This window comes from Symphalangus syndactylus, chromosome 3 (assembly GCF_028878055.3).
Source record: "Symphalangus syndactylus isolate Jambi chromosome 3, NHGRI_mSymSyn1-v2.1_pri, whole genome shotgun sequence".
Lineage (NCBI taxonomy): Eukaryota > Metazoa > Chordata > Mammalia > Primates > Hylobatidae > Symphalangus > Symphalangus syndactylus.
In genome coordinates this window covers 122,835,416-122,854,380 of record NC_072425.2, presented here as the reverse complement: position 1 = coordinate 122,854,380, position 18,965 = coordinate 122,835,416, and the positions used below count along the sequence as shown (strand labels likewise).

The window sequence follows — 18,965 nt, the reverse complement described above, 5'->3', positions numbered from 1 at the left end:
TTCTTCAAAATAGACATACAAATGGCCCATAAGTATATGAAAAGATGATCAACATCATTAACCATCAAGGAAATACAAATCAAACCCACAATGACATGTCACCTCATAGCTGTCAGAATGGCTATTAGTTTTTAAAAAGACAACAAGTGTTGGTGAGGAAATGGGAAAAGGAAAACCCCTGTACACTGTTGGTGGGAATGGAAATTGGTACAACTATTATGAAAACCAGTATGGAGTTTCCTCAAAAAATTAAAAATAGAGCAACCATACAATTCAGCAATTCAGCAACCCCACCATTGGGTATATATTAATAAGGAAATGAAATTAGTATGTCAAAGACATATCTATACTTCCATGTTTATTGCAGCATTACTCACAATAGCCAAGATATGGAAATAACCTAAGTGTCCATCTATGGATGAGTTCATAAAGAACCTGTGGTGTCTATATGTATATACATATACATATACATATACACAATGGAATATTATTCAGCCATAAAAATGAAGGAAATTCTGCCATTTGCATCAAGAGGACGTTATTCTAAGTTAAATAAGCCACACACAGAAAGACAAATACTGTATGATCTCACCTATATGTGGAATCACAAAAACTTGAATTCTACTCAGATGCAGTGGCTCACATCTGTAAGCACTTTGCAAGGCCGAGGTGGAAGGACTGCTTGACGCTGGAAGTTCTAGTCAGCCTGGGCAACACAGCGAGACCCTGTCTCAACCAAAAAAATAAAAAAAAAATTGCCAAATGTGGCAGCAATGCCTGGGGTCCTACCAAGGTGGGAAGATCACGTTTGTCGACGAGTTCTAAGCTGCGGTGAGCTATGACCATTCCATTGCACTTCAGCCTGGACAACAGAGTGAGACTCTGTCTCTAAAACGAAAAAAAAAAAAATTAGAACTCGAAGTAGAGAGCAGAATGGTATTGCCAGGGCTGGGGGTTGGAAAGAAACCTCCAGTTATAAAATGAACAAGTTATGGGAATCTGTCATAAAGCATGGTGACTATAGTTAATATTATATTGTTTACTTGAAATTTTCTAAGAAAGTATATCTTAAGTGCCCTCACCCCCCCCACAATAATGGTAACTATGTGTGGTGATGGATGTATTGATTGTGGTAATCATTTCACAATGTATATGTATATCAAATCATCATGAATATATATAATTTTTATTTGTCAATCATACCTCAATAAAGCTGGAAACAATTTAAAAACAGGTAAAATTAATTTTAATAATATATTTTTCTTAACCTAATTATGCAAAAGTTATAATTTTTAACTTATAGTCAACACAAAAATTATTAGTGAGATTTTTTTTCATGCTAAATCTTGGAATCCTGCATATATTTTACACTTACAGCACATCTCAATTCAGACACTATTTTTAAATCAGAAATACTTGATCTATATTTAGATTTCAAAAAGTTTACAATTGATAAAGTATACACATAACCCAAATTTTCCAAATATACTTAGAAGTATCTAGTAACTTGAATCAAATATCAGTTTTTAAATTAAAGTTAATTAAAATTAATAAAATTAAAATTCAGTTATTTGGTTTTACTAGCCATATTCCAATGACTCATCTTGCTATCACAGTTGGACAGCACAGTTGTAAAATAATTGTGTAAGTATCTTTGGGTCAAATCTCTAGCCTGGACTTAATATTAAGAAAAATCAGCAAACAGGTTGATCATGGAGTACTGATAGTACACATTATAGATTACCTTCAAATTCTTCATTGTTGGTCCATATCCACTCAAGACAAGATGTAGCTGAGAGGAAATAGTGAGGGTATTTGGAAAAGATACTTCAATTATCAAAGAGATTGAGGTTAATTGGGGAAAGCTTAGAGTTCATGATACGAAAGCAAAAGTTTGTTAATACTGATTCACCACTCTTGTCCCCGTTACTGAGGTAAATAAACAGAGTCAAGTGGTGGACAGGTTCTGAACAGAACTGATAGTGTCTGGTTATGATGGGGACAGCTAGTTATCTTACTTCCTCACTGCACTCATCAAAAAAACACCACCCACCACGAACAAAATCCAAAATTATAAAATACAACTTGTATTTTTCCAAAAATTACAAGTTTCTTTTGATCTACTTTGGCAAAGTATAGACATGCTTCTTTGACAAACATGTCTATACTTACTGACAAAGTCATAAGTAACGATCTGTAAGATTAAACTGATCATTACATTTTAAAGAGCATATTTCATAATTACTTCCTATTTTATGGGAGAGTTCCTCCAAGAATATCCAGCAAGGATTCACCGTTCGTCCAGAATATTCCACCATTTATTTACCAAATCTTTTTTGTCTGTTACATTCTAGGCACTGTGTTATTCACAACAGTGAACAAGAAAAGCCCCACCCACATAAAATATGTGGGAAGAGCTGTCAGAGGAAAGGCCGTGATGAGAGCTCGCTGAAGTAGGCTTGCAGATTTCGTAAATAAAAATTTTTATTTTTTTAAATTTAGCAAATAAACATATGGATACCAAATATTCCATTGGACAGATTAAAAATTATTTGCTTTTTATCTGAACTTCAAATTTAACTGAGCGTCCTATTTTTATCTGGCAAACCTACACGGAAGGGAATACTTGGAAGTGGAGCGAGGGTGAATGGAGATAATTTTGGAAGCCTTCCTTTAGAAAGGAATTTCTAAAAATGAATGCTAGGTATAGCGGAGAAGCAGGGAGGAAACACAGCAATGCAAACTGACTTCCCAGTAGCCACTGTAGAGTTCAGGAACTGAAAGAAGCAAAGGGAATGGGGTAAGGAAGAAGAAATGTGGGTATAATGTCGAGAGATGAAGCTTGAGGGAAAAGTAGGTGCCTTATTTTTCAGGTTCGATAAGGAGTTTGTACTGTATCACCGGTGGTGAGATTCCACTAAAAAACTTTAAGCAGCTCATTTTGGCTACAAGGTGAAGGATGAACTACAGTCCGGCAGACAGGATGTTGGGAGACCAGTTAGGAGGCTACTGATGGAATTCAGGTGAGTCCAGAGAGGCCTGGACAGAGGCAGCGGGAAGAAAGGTGCACTAGTCACAAACACCTGAACGTGAGACGGCAGAAACTAAGCAAAGCAACTGCAAACTTGAATATAGAGGAGGACTGGGAGAGAAGAAAGCAGAAGCACATATTTGGGGAAACAGTGAAGAATAGCAAAAAAAAAAAAAAAAAAAAAAAAAAAAAAAAAAAAAAAAAAAAAATTCAAATGTCTTCTAAGAAGTATGGTATGATAAGGACTGAGAAGTGACTCCTAGATTTAGCCATAAGGAAGTCACCAGCGACCTTTGGCACGGGCAGTCTTAGAGGAATGGCTGAGGCCAATTAGGTCGCAGCTGGTCGAGGAGAAGGTGATGCTGGCCTAAGAACCCGACTGGAGGAGCACAAGTTTCCTACTTGTTCTTTGCCCTTTTAACAGGTGAGGGTCAAGGACAAGAGACGAGTTTGGAGATGCAGCGGCCAGTGCCCCAATCAGTTGGAACAGCGCAGCAAGCCGATCGCTAGGGGCCAATCCCTTCCTAGAGTCCACTTGACTGACAGAGCTGCGCGCCACAGACGGAGCACAGAGAGTGAGGTGAATCACGAGGGGGCGGAATTCCAGGGCACTAACCCGGAACCGGTTTGGGACTTGATTCCCATTGTGAGGACAGGCCTGAGGCGGGCTCTCAGCCAGAATGGCAACACCATTCTAACCAATGGATGAGCCTCATCAAATGAGCGGCAGCCATATCAGCCAATGGGGGGCAGGAGATGGGCGGGCGCAGTTAGTGGGCGGGGGATCAATGAAGCATCTTTTTTCCTACCCCCCTTGGGGCGACCGTGGGGAGGTGCTGCCGGGGTCGCAGGTGAGCGGTTCTATGCCGAAGGAGGCGGCCAGGGAAGCGGCGGCTCCGTGACCAGTGGGTGCTCTCGCAGTGGGTAGGGTCCCGGAGGGGTCAGCGGCAAGTGGCCGCAACGCTTGCTGCCGGGTTTGGTCCAAGGGCTGCGGCGTAGCGGGACTGCACGCTCGGGAGAAGTGCCACGCGCGTCTGTCGCCTGACCGGGGAGGCTGGGAAGGGCCCAGGCCACGGAAACAAAACTGCAGAAGTTTCTGGGCACTCAGTCCGGACTCTCATTTAATATCCAGAGAGAGGAAATATTCCAGGTTGCCCCGACTCCCACCGGGACTCCTACCAGCAGCAACCGCATCATTGTGGCCGAGGCAGGTGCGCGCCCCTGCTCCCCTGGGTGGCCTTCTGGGAGCCCAGTCTAACTCGATTCTTCCCAGGGGCTGTTTTTGGACGGTCCCAAAGGAGGCAGCGGGAGGAAGGTGAAAGATACTTCGATAATCGTCGACCCATAAGTAAACTTGTTATGCACCTACCACGAGTTTTAGAGAAGAACATCCTTTTTGGCAGGGAAGTGAATCCCCTATAAGAATATAGGGGAGGGGAAAGCCACACTTTAAAGAGAATTTGGGTAGGGGTTGGTATTGTAGATTTGTGATGCTTTTCTTCTTGAACTGCTTAACTAATTTACCCTCAAAGTTTTTTGATCCGGAACTTGCCGTCTGGTTTTTCTCCGACTTCTGAATTCTGTCTTATCATGAATTATCTAGGAACTTCATTCTCAAGTTTTAGTGCTTGTAAAAAGTTGCCTGGTTATATTATGCCATTGGCAGTACATCATCTTCACAAGGATTACGTAAGTGAACTACATCTCATTCCTATTTCCAACTAGTAAAGAACGATTGTGAAATGGGATTTTAGAAAATGGCTGTTCTCTGTGATTGGGCATGGAAGGTTTGTAAGTTTTAGAGACTGCAGCTGTTGAATCCTTTCTGCTAAGAGAGCGACGACAGCCAATAGAAAAGGGATAGTATTTGACATCTAAAATGACATATTTTCACATTTTATGAGGTGTTATATCCCCAGCACCAAAAATATTGCCTGGCACACAGTAGGAGCTCGGTAAGTATTTTTTGAGGAAATTATTGGGGAATGAATGGATGGTAGAAAACCCAAGCTTCTGTCACTTGGATACCAACATATAAAGGAGAGGACAGAAAGATAAACATTTCTGGAAATGGCTTTTATCCAGGTAAGCGTATCTACAGAACTTCAACAACTCAAGATGCATCAATGCTGGCACTTTCTTATACTTAATCAGAAAATATCAAGGTTTTAGAAGAAGATTTTCACACAATTAAGCCAAGACTGGATATCTAAGGTGCATCCCAATATCAATTTCAGTCAGGTTAAAAATGTATTAAAGCCCATTTGATTAAATGAAATAGTTCATCAGTTCAGAATAGATCAGTCAGGGACAACGGGATACCACTTTGTAAGTTAGAGGTATGGAGTTAGGAATTGTTGGTCAAAAATAGGCCCTGCAAATAGCAACAGCTGCTGCCAAATTTTAAAAATATATTGACTCAGTGGTACTTCAAAAGGACTGCTATTTCTACCATGTACCAATACATTTACAACAATGCGATTTCTAAATTCATCTCACATTCTAAGAGCAAAATCTTACGGTGGATATCTGCATAAATTTGGACTCTCTTGACAACTTCAATCATTTTTATTATATACTTATATTGGTTATATATTTATATGTTACTACAGTAACAGTTCTTCCATATTAATGGTAGCCTGCTTGAATTTCAAAAAACTTTCACAGATATATTTGTCTCTTTCAGTTCATTTTTTAGCAAAGAATAGTCTTACTAAGCCAGAATTTGCTTAGTAAGATTTGCTACTTGGCACTATCTTAATTTTCCAGCTTTAATTCCTGATACTTCTTTCTTTTATTTCTGTCTGTCATTAGTCTGTTTTATAAGACCCAAATCAAATGCTGATTCTGACTCAGAACCTTCCTTGATCCCATCAAAGATTTGTCTTTCTTATGAATATCCAGAGTATTTTGTTAGTATTTCTTTATTGTAGTTTTTGTATATTTGCATTATTCATCCAGTGAAGAAATATTTGTTAATTATGTTCAGATACTGTACTGGGCAATGGATAATAGCTGACATTTGTGGGCTTACTATATCTTAGGCATCATAAGCTTCTTAATCGGATTACCTCTTTTAATCTTCAAAACATCACGAGTATTAGTCTATTATTCCCATTTATAGATGAAGAAACAAGTTTAAGAGGTTAAGTAATTTGCTGGAGATCACAGAGCTAGTTAAGTGGTGGAATTGGCATACAACCTTAGGTAGTCTGTATTCACAACCTTCAGGTTACAGACTTCATTACAATTTGTTTATGTACTTTTTTTATGCATCTATGTTTTACTAAGTTGCAAATTATTTGATAGCAGGAATAATATATTCGTATCTGATCCCTTATTGCTCCTAATGTAAATCAGTGGTGTAATAAAGCTGATAGTGGAAGCACATAGGGAGGACATCGGACCTAGATGAATGGGAACAGTGAAGAGATCCTGGAACAGAAGACATTTAAACAGGGTGCTGAAAGATGAGTAGGCATTGGCCTGACGAAAAGGCCCACACCATGGAAATTGGGAAGATGACCTGGGGAAATATATGTGTGATAGTCCAAGGTCAGGGACCATGATGGCTTGAGTCGTGCTGTCCAATATGGTAGCCAGCAGCCATACATTATTGAAGGTAAATATCTCAATAATTGTTTATATTGATTACATTTCAAAATAACATTTTGGATATATTGGGTTAAATAAAATACTCACTTTTACCTGTTTGTTTTTACTGTTTTAATGTGGCTACTTGGGGATTTAAAATTACATATAGGGCTCTTATATTTCTATTGGACAGCACTGACCTAGAATTTAGAGGGATTTGAAAATGACCGGTATTGTGTTTGTGTGCCACCTACATGTGAGTACACGTTTGATGGGGAAGGTGGATTGGGAAAGTAGGTTGGGAGCTGGTATTGGAGGTGATGGATAAGACCAGAAAAGGTAGATGGGAAAGTGTAAAGGTGGGGTTCAGATAGGGTTTACAATGGAAAGAGAGAAAGAGCAAGAGAAGTAAACTTACCTCTTAAGTGCAATGGAAAGCCTTGAAAGGTTTGAAACACTCAGTATATACCTATTGAATGAGACAGTGTCCTAATTACTTCATCTAATAATGCATGTTCCTGATTTATACTCCTAATTCAGTCATAATTTTTCCTAATGGAGATATGGATAGGGGTCTAAAGACATTCTACTTAGAAGAAAATATCTACATCACCTAAGCTTGCATTCATTCTTTTGATGTGTTTCCAACAAATAGGAGTGTGAATTGGTCCTTACAACTAGCATATTCTTCTTGCATTTGACATAGCATTCTCTTGGGCATATTTTTCCATAAATAAGCCAGCTTTATCTGTATTATAAGTCTTTTGTGGCAGATAAGGTCTTTTCTTAATAATCTCCTAAAGGAAGTTTCTTAGCAGCTACACCATTTGCTCTCTGCCTTGCCTTTCTGTACATATTTGAGCAAGTAAACTCAACATTGATTCTCCAGTTGGGTGGTTCTCAATCCTGGCTGCAAATGAGAAGCACTTGGAGAGCTTTTAAACTCTGAATGCCTGGCCCCATTCCAAAGATTGTTTTAATTGGTCAGAGATGGGAACTGGTTATAGGTATTTTTAAAAGCTCTTTAGGTTATTTTGATGTGCTATAGACCTACACTTTTGAGTAGATTAGCTACTAAATACATGTTCTATTGAGTTCTTGAAATGTGGCTAATACAAAATGAGATATGTTGTAATTATAAAGTACACATTGTATTCTAATGACAGTGAAAGAAAACAATGGAAAATTTCTCATTGATAATTTTTATATTATTGCATATTGAAATAATATATTGACTATGCAGCATATGGAGTGAAATAAAAGCTGTTAATATTAATCACCTTTTCATTTCATTTTTACTTCACTAGGATCACTAGGAAATTTTAAATTACATGTGTAGATTACATTGTATTTCTATTGAACAGTGCCACTCTAGCCTAGACTGTTGCTACTCAAGATGCGGTCCGAGGACATCATTTGTCAAAAATGTAGAATCCCAGGCCCCACCGCAGACCTGAATCAGAATCTGCATTTTAATGGGGTTCCCAGGTGATTCATATACATGGTATAGTTTGAGAGACACAGTTCTAGCAACATCTAAAGAATTTTATTCAATTGTATAATTTTTCTTCATTTCTTATTATTTTTCACTGGATTCCAACTTTGGCTCTTCATTTGTCATTTAGAATCATTCATATGCAGGTCATTTCTCTGTTTTCAATAAATTCTCTTTAATTTTTTTATCGCTTAACATTTTCAACAGACATAGCTTTTTAACATATGTGATGGAATTAGTATGTATTCGTGTAATACATATAATTTGTCCATAAATATTTACATACTATTATAAACGATTTTTCTGGAAAGAATTTCAAGAAATTGCTAATAGTAGTTACATTGGTGGTAGAAATTTTTCACTTCATTGTGAATTTACATTCTTATTTAGATTTTCTAACTGTATGTATATTTTGCTGTTTTAAAAAAATATGAGATTTTAAATAATGTAGTTCTCTATAATAAAAATTTCTTATAAGTAGATTTTTAATATAATGTTGATCACCTCAAAGTAAAATAAAATAAATGTGCTGTGGGCTAAGAAGCAGCCATATGGCTGAGACAGAAATGACCGTGCACATGATCCCCAGGTTGGTGGTAGACAGAGTTAATGAACCTGTTGTAGAGCATAGGATGTTCTGTGTCTGTGAATGTTCCTAAGTTGGTCTGTGAACATGTACACACACAGACAGATGCATTTCCTTTGCCAATTTTGTTGGCTTGCATCTACTATAGCATCTACGTGGGGTTTATGTGCTAAGATATCCATACTTTAACATGACATTTATTGCATATATTCCATTATGTGACTTAGTAGTTTATTCATCCAGTCCCCTTTTGATAAATATTTCTATTTTTACCATGTTTTTACCTTAAAAATGTGATAGTGATTTTTAAGTGGCTCAAAAGGCTATGTAAATGCTCTGAAACATTCTGTGTATTTTGGAAACCAAAATTTATCTTTATCACATGTAGGCATTTGATTTGGTGGAATGTGATATGTCTTTGGCTCTCTGTTCTGTTTTTTGAGGACATAAAATGTGCTGATTTTATTTTTTTTAATGTCCTTGATAAGCTATTTACAGTTGGTCAATATGCCTGACGAGCAATATAGCCTGTTAGCTGAAGATTGTTCTTCAGAATTTTGAATAACCTGTTAACTGTTTCATTTTTTAGTGTAGTTATAGGGTGGACATCTGTTCTTCACTTACAGGCTAACTGCTTCTTGCCTATGTTGACTTGCTTCTGTTTTCTTATAAGCATATGCTTTGTGTGCCTATGGAAACTTAAGTTTTCCTGGCTTACTTTCCTTGAATTAGTTTCTGTTTCTCTTTCTATACCCTTTCTCATCCCTTTTTCATTTTCTTGTTTTGAGTTCATATTTTTACCTCCTCCTATTTGTTAGCCACAGTGCCAGGTATTGAAGATACTGTTTTTAGAGCAGATGGGCTACTATCTCCTAGGTCCTTAGAGGTGGGGCGGATTGTAGAAGGAAAAAGCCAAGTTTTGACCAATAATTCTTTCACTTGTCCTGCAACATAGGGTACTAAGAAGCAGCATATTGGGGCTGGTTTAATGATGTGTGTAAATCAGTTTGCTTCAGTTTTTTATTTTGTGGCTTATAAATATGGTACCTCCTGAATATTTTCAGTCACCTCTAGAGGAAAGCTGAATGCTTGCCCACCCTATTGGATAATTTGAATTACATAGGAATGTTAGGCCAGAGTATTAATTAAATGTGATCCTCTAAAATTGTAAGTGTTCTAGGCTCAGCATGGTGGCTCCACACCTGTAATCCTAGCACTTTAGGAGGCTAAGTAAGGCAGGAGGATCACCTGAGGCAAAGAGTTCAAGACCAGCCTGGACAACATAGCAAGACCTTGTCTATATAAAAACTTTAAAAATTAGTAGTACACGGTGGTGCACCTGCCTTGCTACTCAGGAAGCTGAGGCGGGAAGATCACTGGGGCTCAGGAGTTTGAGGGTGCAATGAATTATGATTGAGCCACTGTACTCCAGTCTGGGGAACAGAGTGAGACCCTGTCTCTAAAAATAAAATAAAATTATAAGCATTCTGCAGTGTTCACTAAACTGCCTTGGAATCAGATGTTAAAACATTTCGTTTTCTTTTATTTATTAGGTAATATTTGGTTTACACAAAAATAATATAGCTGGAGTGTTCTAATAAAGCAGCTCCCTGCCCACTCAAAAAAAAAAAAAAAGTTCTAATTTGACAATTCTGTAGTAAGTGCCGTCTTGGCCAATTTTTAGCTCCTAACATGACATGGCTGAATGTGGAGCTGGAAAGAGATGTCCCCAATTGATTCTTGAGAGCTCTCATGGGCAGGCTCCACCACACTCCTAATGTAAGTGTATATGTTATGAAGCATAACAATAAAGACCCATGGACCTATCCCTCAACTTAGGAACTAAACAATTCCAATATTATTGTGACTTTTCTGTTTCCTTTTGTCAAAGTTATTTAAATATTTTGCCTTTGATGTGGCAAATACATAATAGTGCTTAATGCGCACCAAGAACTGTTCTCTTTATTTGACTAAGTCCTTTAATCCTTATAGGATTTCTATGAAGTAATGTTATTATCATTTTACAAATAAAATTACCCATAGGGAAGTTAAGTAACTGAGGCCACACAGCTAGGAATTGCCAGAGCCAGGACTCTAACCCCGGTGGTCTGACTCCAGAATCTGTGCTCATAACTACTACACACACTACCTCTTTTGATGTTTCTATTTATAGATAACCTTTGCTTATATTATTTGCTTATATTCTAGAGGATAAAGGTTTATATTTGACTGTAAGAGAAATATATCTCTAGGGTAGTATCAAGAGTGCTGTTGTTGGTTATACATTCCAATTTTGTGGATTTCAATTTTATTATTAAATTTCTCTTGAGAAATATTGAAAGTCTGTAAGTCTACTTTAGAAATAGTTGGCTTGCAGTCTTCTTTTTTTTGTTTTTGTATACGTTGCCCTTTTTTGTGGGTATGTGAAATTGACAGTGATTTCTTGAGAGTTCATTTCAGTTGTTTTGAATTTTTAGTTCCCTGACCTCTATTTCAGCAGCAAGTGGCAGTTCAGGAGATGGTTATTCCACATGAGTGATTGGAAACAAAAAGATGTGGTGATGGGCATATTTTTGTTGATGTTATTAGACAGGTACAAAGTCAGCTGAAGAAAGAATACCAAGAGCTTGAAAAGGAAAAATGCATAAAGGTTTAATGCAATGGTGATAAGAAATGCTTTGTTATTAAGTTTAAAAATAAGATATTAGCATCCACTTTTCAGTCTGAAAGAGAAAAGATGATAGAAAAGATGTGCATTTTCTTATTCAATTTAGCCTTGCTTAATTGCTATATTTTTGCTTCAGTAGAAGATACTATTGTGAATTAGAGTAGAACTATTTTTCACACTAATGAAAAGTTTAAATTGGCAGACAGAGTAAGAGAAAAGAAACCATGTGTTAAAAGGTAAACTGTGATATGATAACTTTTAACAAGTTTATTTGAGCAAACAGTGATTCTTGAATCAGGCAGCTCCAAACCAGAAGTGGTTTGGGGGCTCTGCAGTGGAAACACAAGGCGGGAAGGTTTTATAGGTCTAACAGAAGTAAAACAAAATATTTGATTGGTTACAGTTATAAGATTGTCTAATTTGACCTATCCTGCTGGAAGTTTACATAAGTTAGTTGCATAAATTAGTTGACAGCTTCTGATTGTTTAGTCTTAAGTTTCTTTTTTAAAATATATAGATATTTACCAAAAAAATAGCCCAAGTTAAGTGTTGCATATGTTTGCAAATCAAGCAAGGTTAAAGTCTCTTATGAGGCCTAACTGTTTTTGTCTGCTTAGGGATTCTTCAGGCCAGGTCTCCGGTCTAATTTACTTTAACAGGATGTAGAGGAAATGTAACCGATTGAAGCTTTGAGGAATTTTTCTGCCAATATAAAGAATTTTATCTGGACCTTCCACATAGATAAGAATCTCCTTTTGAAAATCTTTTACTAAATGACATCTCAAAACTTACCTTAGCAACACTTTTTTGTTGTCTTTGTTGTTTGAGACAGAGTCTCACTGTTTCACCCAGGTTGGGGTGCAGTGGCACAATCTCGGCTCACTGCAACCTCCTCCTCCTGGGTTCAAGCGATTCTCATGCTTCAGCCTCCTGAGTAGCTGGGATTATAGGTGTGCACCACCATGCCCAGCTAATTTTTTGTATTTTTAGTAGATACGGGGTTTTGCCATGCTTGCCCAGGCTGGTCTTGAACTTCTGAGCTCAGGCAATCCGCCCGCCTCAGCCTCCCAAAGTGCTGGGATTACAGGCGTGAGCCACCGCGCCTGGCCAGCAACACATTTTTAAGGTTTAGCTATCACAAGCTGCTAATAAAGTCAAAGTAGATGTGACATGAGGGAACCTGGTGGTAATAAGTCTTGCCATTTAATTAGCTGTGTTATGGGCAAATTAACCTCTCTGGATCTTGTTTTATAAATAGAAAGGCTGGTATCTCCCATATAATGACATGGTGGGGTTTAAATGACAGGACTTGGAACTTTATGGGTAGTTTGATACTTTTTTTCATATTGACAGGAAAAGTTTAAGGTCAAACAGTGATAGAGCTGGAAGGGATCTTAGTAATGTCATCCCATTTCACATTTTGTAGGGGAGGAAAAGTCAGCTCTGTAGCAGTTATCAGTGAGTGAATTTGAAGTCAGACAGCATGGTCTGTGTAAAGTACCCCTTACTCTTTCTGAGCCCTGTTTCCCCTTACATCTTTTAAAATCTCTTTTCCAAGTCAAAGTGCTTTTTTGACATCTATCCCTCAGTTGAATCATTATTATTCTCTTCAGTTGAATCAATATTAATAAGGCAATATGTACTACACTGTGTGAGACACTGGGACCTTTTTGATAGATGACCTCATTTTCTGCTGCTATGAGAAAATCCAGTCCCTGACTCACTCAACATCTGTTCCAGCCTCCTAGTGTGCCTTCCGATAATGCAAAGGCTAGCTAGCACAAAAACTACATTTCCCCAATCCATTGCAGTGAGGATTGTGGATGTGCTTTAGATTCCACCAGATGCACTTATGCAAGGCTTGAATTCAAGGTAGATAAGAGAGTCAGGCATGTGAATCACCGGTTCTACTAGTGTAGGTCTAGCACAGAGGTTTTACTGTGCACTAGAGTTATGTGGAGGGTTTATTGAAACCTAGGTCCCACTTCGAGAGTTCCCGGTCTGGAGAGGAGCCTAAAAAGTTTACATTTCTGACAAGTTTCAGGTACACCCTCTTTGACAGTCTGACAACCTGAGAGTCTGGAAATTGGAGAAACATTGTCTCCTATCTAAAAGAAATGCCTACAAGAGAGGATCTTTTCCACTCAAAATCTGTATACAAATATTGCCACATGGATGTTTTAAAATTTATTTAGTGGAGACTCCAAGTATAGATACTTTCCTGTATTGTGATCTTCAACTCTACAATTAAAGTGGCCCAGAAAAATACAAAGTACTGCTGAGAAATTCTCCAAAGAAAGGCACATAATTAAGAGCCTTAATTAGAAACAAAAATATAGTCCAGCCTGGTTTTGTTTGATGTTAGGGGCTTTTGTTTAGGTGGTTTAAGGGAGGGGAGGATGGGGTGAGCTTTGAGGAACGGAATTACAAGGGTAAACCATGCAATGTGCACTAGTCTTTGAAAGGTTTAGGAATCTAAAAAAATTTTTTGGTGATATTTTCCTTTTTCTTTTTGAGTGATCATTTTCTTTTTTGGTTATCTTTTTTTGTTGATCTTTTCTGGTGATCTTTTTACTTACATGATTAATTAGGTGGGATGACTGGGTAAAATCCTTGCCATTTTTTTGTTAACCCCTTTAATTTTGTCATATTCCTACAATACTTTCATTGTTTCAGGAAATTATATTCCAAATTTAGGGTTTCTATGTTGGTTTATTAACCTTAAAATGAGTTTGAATTTGTGAAGTAGTAAAATGTGGGTAGTTGGCATTTATTTGATCAGATTACATTGTCTCAAATTGGTTTCTCAGTTTTATTGATTTTGCAGCTCAACCTTTCAGTTTTCCTCTAAAATTATTCTGCAAAGTGTACTTTTTCTTTTAGATATGTCGAACTAATGATTATTTTGGCAAATCGACTCTTTCATTCATTCAAAACATATTTATGGTATGCGTGCCATGTGCCAGAATCTCTGCTAGGCTCTGGGGAGGTGATGGCCAGTGGAAACATCCCTGCCCTTGTGAAACTTTGCAGTGAACTGGGGAAAGGGACAGACTCTGAGCTGTATGTTAGCACAAGTATAAAATCCAGTCTAGGAAAAGTCCTGCAAATTTTATGCTGGAGTAATTTGATTTGTCAGGAAACGCTTCCCTGAGAAATGGATGCTTAATCTGCAAGCTAAAGGATAAGGAGGAATTAAGTAGACCAAGAAGGGAGCAATCCATTTTCCAGGCAGAAGGAACAGTGTGGACAAAGGCCCTGAACTAAGAAAGAGTTTGACAGGAATAGGTGGCTGAAAGATGGCCAGTGCAATTGGAGGAGAGAGGGAGAATTTGTGGGAGAAGGAGCTGAAGTAGTAGGAAGGGGGTCAGGAATGAATAGTGGCAACTGGTTAGGAACCTTTGCAGCACACCAGAGGGGAGAAAATGGCAATTTGGACTATGTCAGTACTGGCAAAGATAAAGAAGTACACAATTTTAAGCTATATTTAGAGGGTTGTTTTTGTTTCTTTTCAAAATTATATAGTTCATTAGGTTGAAGTATGTTGTAGAAGTTGCATATTGATTGATTGATTGTACTTTTTTCCTTTTAGGAATTATCCAGACTGCCTCTGCCACTAGATAAATGGAAGACAATGATTTGAACTAAGTGCCAGCAAAGAATTATCCTTGGTTTTTGTGCTTTGCAGCATTCCTCAAATTGTTTTCACATCTCTTACCATAAAAACTGCATTGAAGTTGAAAATGAAGCAGTTGAAAAGAAAAAGGAAAAGCAATTTTAGTGTTCAAGAAACTCAGACCCTTTTGAAAGAAATTACAAAAAGGAAAGAAGTCATTTTTTCCAAGCAGCTCAATACAACAATTAACGTGATGAAGCGAATGGCTTGGGAAGAGATTGCGCAGTGTGTGAATGCTGTAGGAGAAGGAGAACAGAGGACAGGGACAGAGGTGAAAAGAAGGTACCTTGACTGGCGAGCACTTATGAAGAGAAAGAGGATGAAGGCCAACATTAAGCTGGTCGGTTCAGGATTTCCCCTTCCCTCCTCTGATTTAGATGACTCTCTCACTGAAGAGATAGATGAAAAGATTGGATTCCGAAATGATGCAAATTTTGACTGGCAAAATGTGGCAGATTTCAGGGATGCAGGTGGATCCTTAACTGAGGTCAAGGTGGAAGAGGAAGAAAGGGATCCGCAGAGTCCTGAAGTAAGTATTAGCCTCTGTACCCTCTTTTAATCTTTTCAATTCTGATGTGGGAGATTATTGTTCAGAAACTGTTAACACATTCCAAGATTTTCAAGCTTATTTAAAAATAGTACGTAACAAGTCATTCTGCTTTTCTCTTTACATCGTTAATACTTTTCTTCCCACCTAAATATAATTACCTAGGTTATATGTATTACAGACATCAAGTAATTCAGCGTAAATGATATTCAAAATTCAAATTAAGTATTTTTCCCCAAATGATGCAGAAAGCTTTTAAGAAATATTTAGACAAATTGCCACAAAGTAGAAGTCAATACTGAAAAATGCTTTTCTCTTTGCTCTTAGTTTGAAATTGAGGAGGAGGAAGAAATGTTGTCATCCGTCATACCAGATTCCAGGAGAGAAAATGAACTTCCCGATTTCCCCCACATTGATGAGTTTTTTACCCTTAACTCAACACCATCTAGATCTGCATATGATGAGCCTCATTTGCTTGTAAGTATTGAGAAACAGAAATTAGAGTTGGAAAAACGACGACTGGATATCGAGGCTGAAAGGCTGCAGGTAGAAAAGGAACGCCTACAAATCGAGAAAGAGAGACTGCGGCATTTAGACATGGAGCATGAGCGGCTTCAGCTAGAGAAGGAGCGGCTGCAGATTGAAAGAGAGAAGTTGAGGTTACAGATAGTCAATTCAGAGAAACCATCCTTAGAAAATGAACTTGGTCAAGGAGAAAAATCCATGCTTCAACCACAGGACATAGAAACAGAGAAGTTAAAACTTGAGCGAGAACGCTTGCAACTGGAAAAGGATAGGCTGCAGTTTTTGAAGTTTGAATCTGAGAAGCTGCAGATTGAAAAGGAACGCTTACAAGTAGAGAAAGACAGACTTCGAATTCAGAAAGAAGGACACTTGCAGTGATTTTTCCAGGCTTCCATTTAGCAAATGTTTGAAAACTGTAGATTTTTCTCATATCAGGTGATATAATGATGGTTGCTGGATTAGCTGTGGTTTCTTTTCTTGTCTAATGTCAGTGTTCAGTAGGAAAAAGTTATATGTGGATAACTGTATGCCTAAGTAGTATATAAAAACTGTGCCCTAGCGTAAACAGTATAGCAGAAATTTACTGTGCTGGACTCTTTACCTTATAATATTACATAGAGTCTTGTATTGTCTGTGTACCCAGAGTTTACAATTGTGTCTATATAAAATTCTAGCCCGGAAGTTCTCAACTAGGGTAGATTTTGGCCTTCAGAAGACCAATTTGGTGATGTCTGGAGACATGTTTGGTTGTCAAAACTGGGGTGGGGAAAAGGTTGCTACTGTGCAATGCATACCTCCTCAACCCCCGCCCCCCACACTCAGTAAAGAATTTTCCAACTCAAAATATGATTAGTCCTGAGGCTGAGAAACCCTGTCCTAGCCTAACTGTGTACCTCTATAGCTATGTTTTATAGTTTTAGAATATTAAAACCTCAGATATTTATGTGGGTAGGTACTTAAATGGCCAAAAACTTTAACTATGAAATGTTACTGTGTAGTATATTGAATATAGGAAGTGATGAAGATTGTAGGTATTTTATTCCCATGTTTCCATCTATATATAGCCTTCTCAGATTCAGAAAACAATACAGAGAACATCAGAGATTTTCTAAAATGGGTCACTTTGAAAAGAATTCTTTTTCTCACTATTAATGCTTTAGAAGCAAGACTCAATTTTAAAGCTTTAGTTCCTTTTCTTTCAGTGATTGTCTTAGTTTGGGTACAAAAATTGTCATTTCAGTAATTTACTGAAATCTTATAAGTGAATAGTTGAAGCTAGTAAAAATGATACCAGTATAAAAATGGTACTTGTAGTCCATGAGCTTGAACCCAATGACTGATTGTTTGACTTTTAAAATAAGTAATAGCAGCCATTCGGGAGTCGGGGGTGGGTGGGGAAGATGTACTCTGTATCAAATAATGATGATGTTGAAATAATGATAGTAGCTATGTATTATGGATTGGAGAAGCACTTATTACACTATCTAACCTAATATGTAGAACAATTCTTGAGAGTTGTGTCTGTCGTTATTCCTGAATCTGAAGCTCAGAGAAGTCACACAGAGTAAATGGCTGATCTTCTATATTGTAGTATATTTTGTCCTTCCGTCTTCCCTGAGGAACAAAGTACATATCTTTAGTCTCTGATATTTATTCTGAGACCAAGGGCTTACTTGACCTGATGATTTTCCTTCAGCTCTCTGAAGGTGCTTTTTCTGCAATCCAAGTGATTCTGATGCACACTAAAGTTGAGAATCGCACTAGATCACTTTGTGTTTTCTGATTTTCAAGGTTGATACGTAGCTTTAATACAGCTCTTCTGTTGACAGTTATTACTTTAATTCTGCATTTGTTCCTTGTAAGAATGGCTGGAAACTATGTTGACATTTGAGGATGGGTATGCAAGGAAAAAATATACTTCTGTTTACTTACTCTGACTTTGAAAAGTGTTATTTTTCTATATCTGAAATAAATGCCTCTACCATAGAAATAAATTTGCCTATACTATCTGAGAATTTGTAATTTCAAATGATACTCAGTGCTCTAAGGGTAGAGGTTATCAAGCTTAGAAGAGAGCCCTATCACAGTCAGTGAGGACAGAGGCCTAATAACATTTGGGCTGGACATTGAGCTATGCATGATGCATATGTTAGTTGCTCCTCAAAAGAACCCTTGAGATTTAACTCATGTGATATGGTTTAGCTGTGTCCTCACCCAAATCTCATCTTGAATTGTAGGTCCCATAATTCCCATGTGATGTGGGAGGGACTGTTGAAGATAATTGAATCATGGGAGCAGTTTCCCCCACACTGTTCTCATGGTAGTGAATAAGTAAGTCTCACAAGATCTGATGGTTTTATAAGAGGAAACCCCTTTCTCTTGGTTCTCATTTTCTCTCTTGCCTGTGTCCATGTAAGACATGCCTTTCACCTTTTGCCGTGGTTATGAGGCCTCCCCAGCCACGTGGAACTGTGAGTCCATTAAACCTTTTTCTTTATAAATTACCCAGTCTCGGGCATGTCTTTGTCAGCAGCATGAAAGCGGACTAATACATCATGTTATTTCCACTCTTATAACAGCAACAACAACAAAAAGCCTCATCGATTTAATTAACCATCTTTCTTAAAAATTACATACCAATATTGACCCAAGATTTTAGCATAAGAGCTCTAAGGAAAAGGAAGAGTGAAAGTTTGTAGGGGTAGTTATAAGTATTGTAGCTTTGCCATTTGCTATTTGCAAAAGTCATTTAACTTGCTCTTCAATTTGGTTTCATCTGTAACCTGGGCATGATACCTACTCTGCCTGTGCTACATAGTTTGTTTGTTTGTTTTAAGAAAATG

General features: G+C 37.6%; 1 protein-coding gene across 11 annotated transcripts; it reads left to right on the top strand.

Moving 5' to 3' along the window:
• Window positions 1-3,671: 3,671 nt before the first annotated feature.
• On the top strand, window positions 3,672-18,116 carry MSANTD4 (Myb/SANT DNA binding domain containing 4 with coiled-coils). Of its 11 annotated transcripts, none has more exons than XM_063635118.1 (4): window positions 3,862-3,955; window positions 4,635-4,720; window positions 14,967-15,579; window positions 15,925-18,116. In XM_063635118.1, exons 3-4 carry the CDS (start codon window positions 15,118-15,120, stop codon window positions 16,498-16,500), a joined length of 1,038 nt encoding a protein of 345 aa, XP_063491188.1. In that variant the 5' UTR covers window positions 3,862-3,955; window positions 4,635-4,720; window positions 14,967-15,117; the 3' UTR covers window positions 16,501-18,116. The 11 variants fall into 11 exon arrangements, with proteins under 11 accessions (XP_055128934.1, XP_055128930.1, XP_055128931.1 ...); XM_063635130.1 differs by having other exon boundaries at window positions 3,879-3,936; XM_055272959.2 differs by lacking the exon at window positions 4,635-4,720 and having other exon boundaries at window positions 3,672-3,882.
• Window positions 18,117-18,965: the final 849 nt, after the last annotated feature.

What these genes read in the sequence shown, in the direction of transcription:
- MSANTD4 (XM_055272959.2), top strand. Translation starts at nt 15,118, where the DNA reads ATGAAGCAGTTGAAAAGAAAAAGGAAAAGCAATTTTAGTGTTCAAGAA. An exon ending in GGGATCCGCAGAGTCCTGAA is followed by an intron (nt 15,580 to 15,924) that starts GTAAGTATTAGC and finishes CTTTGCTCTTAG; the next exon opens with TTTGAAATTGAGGAGGAGGA.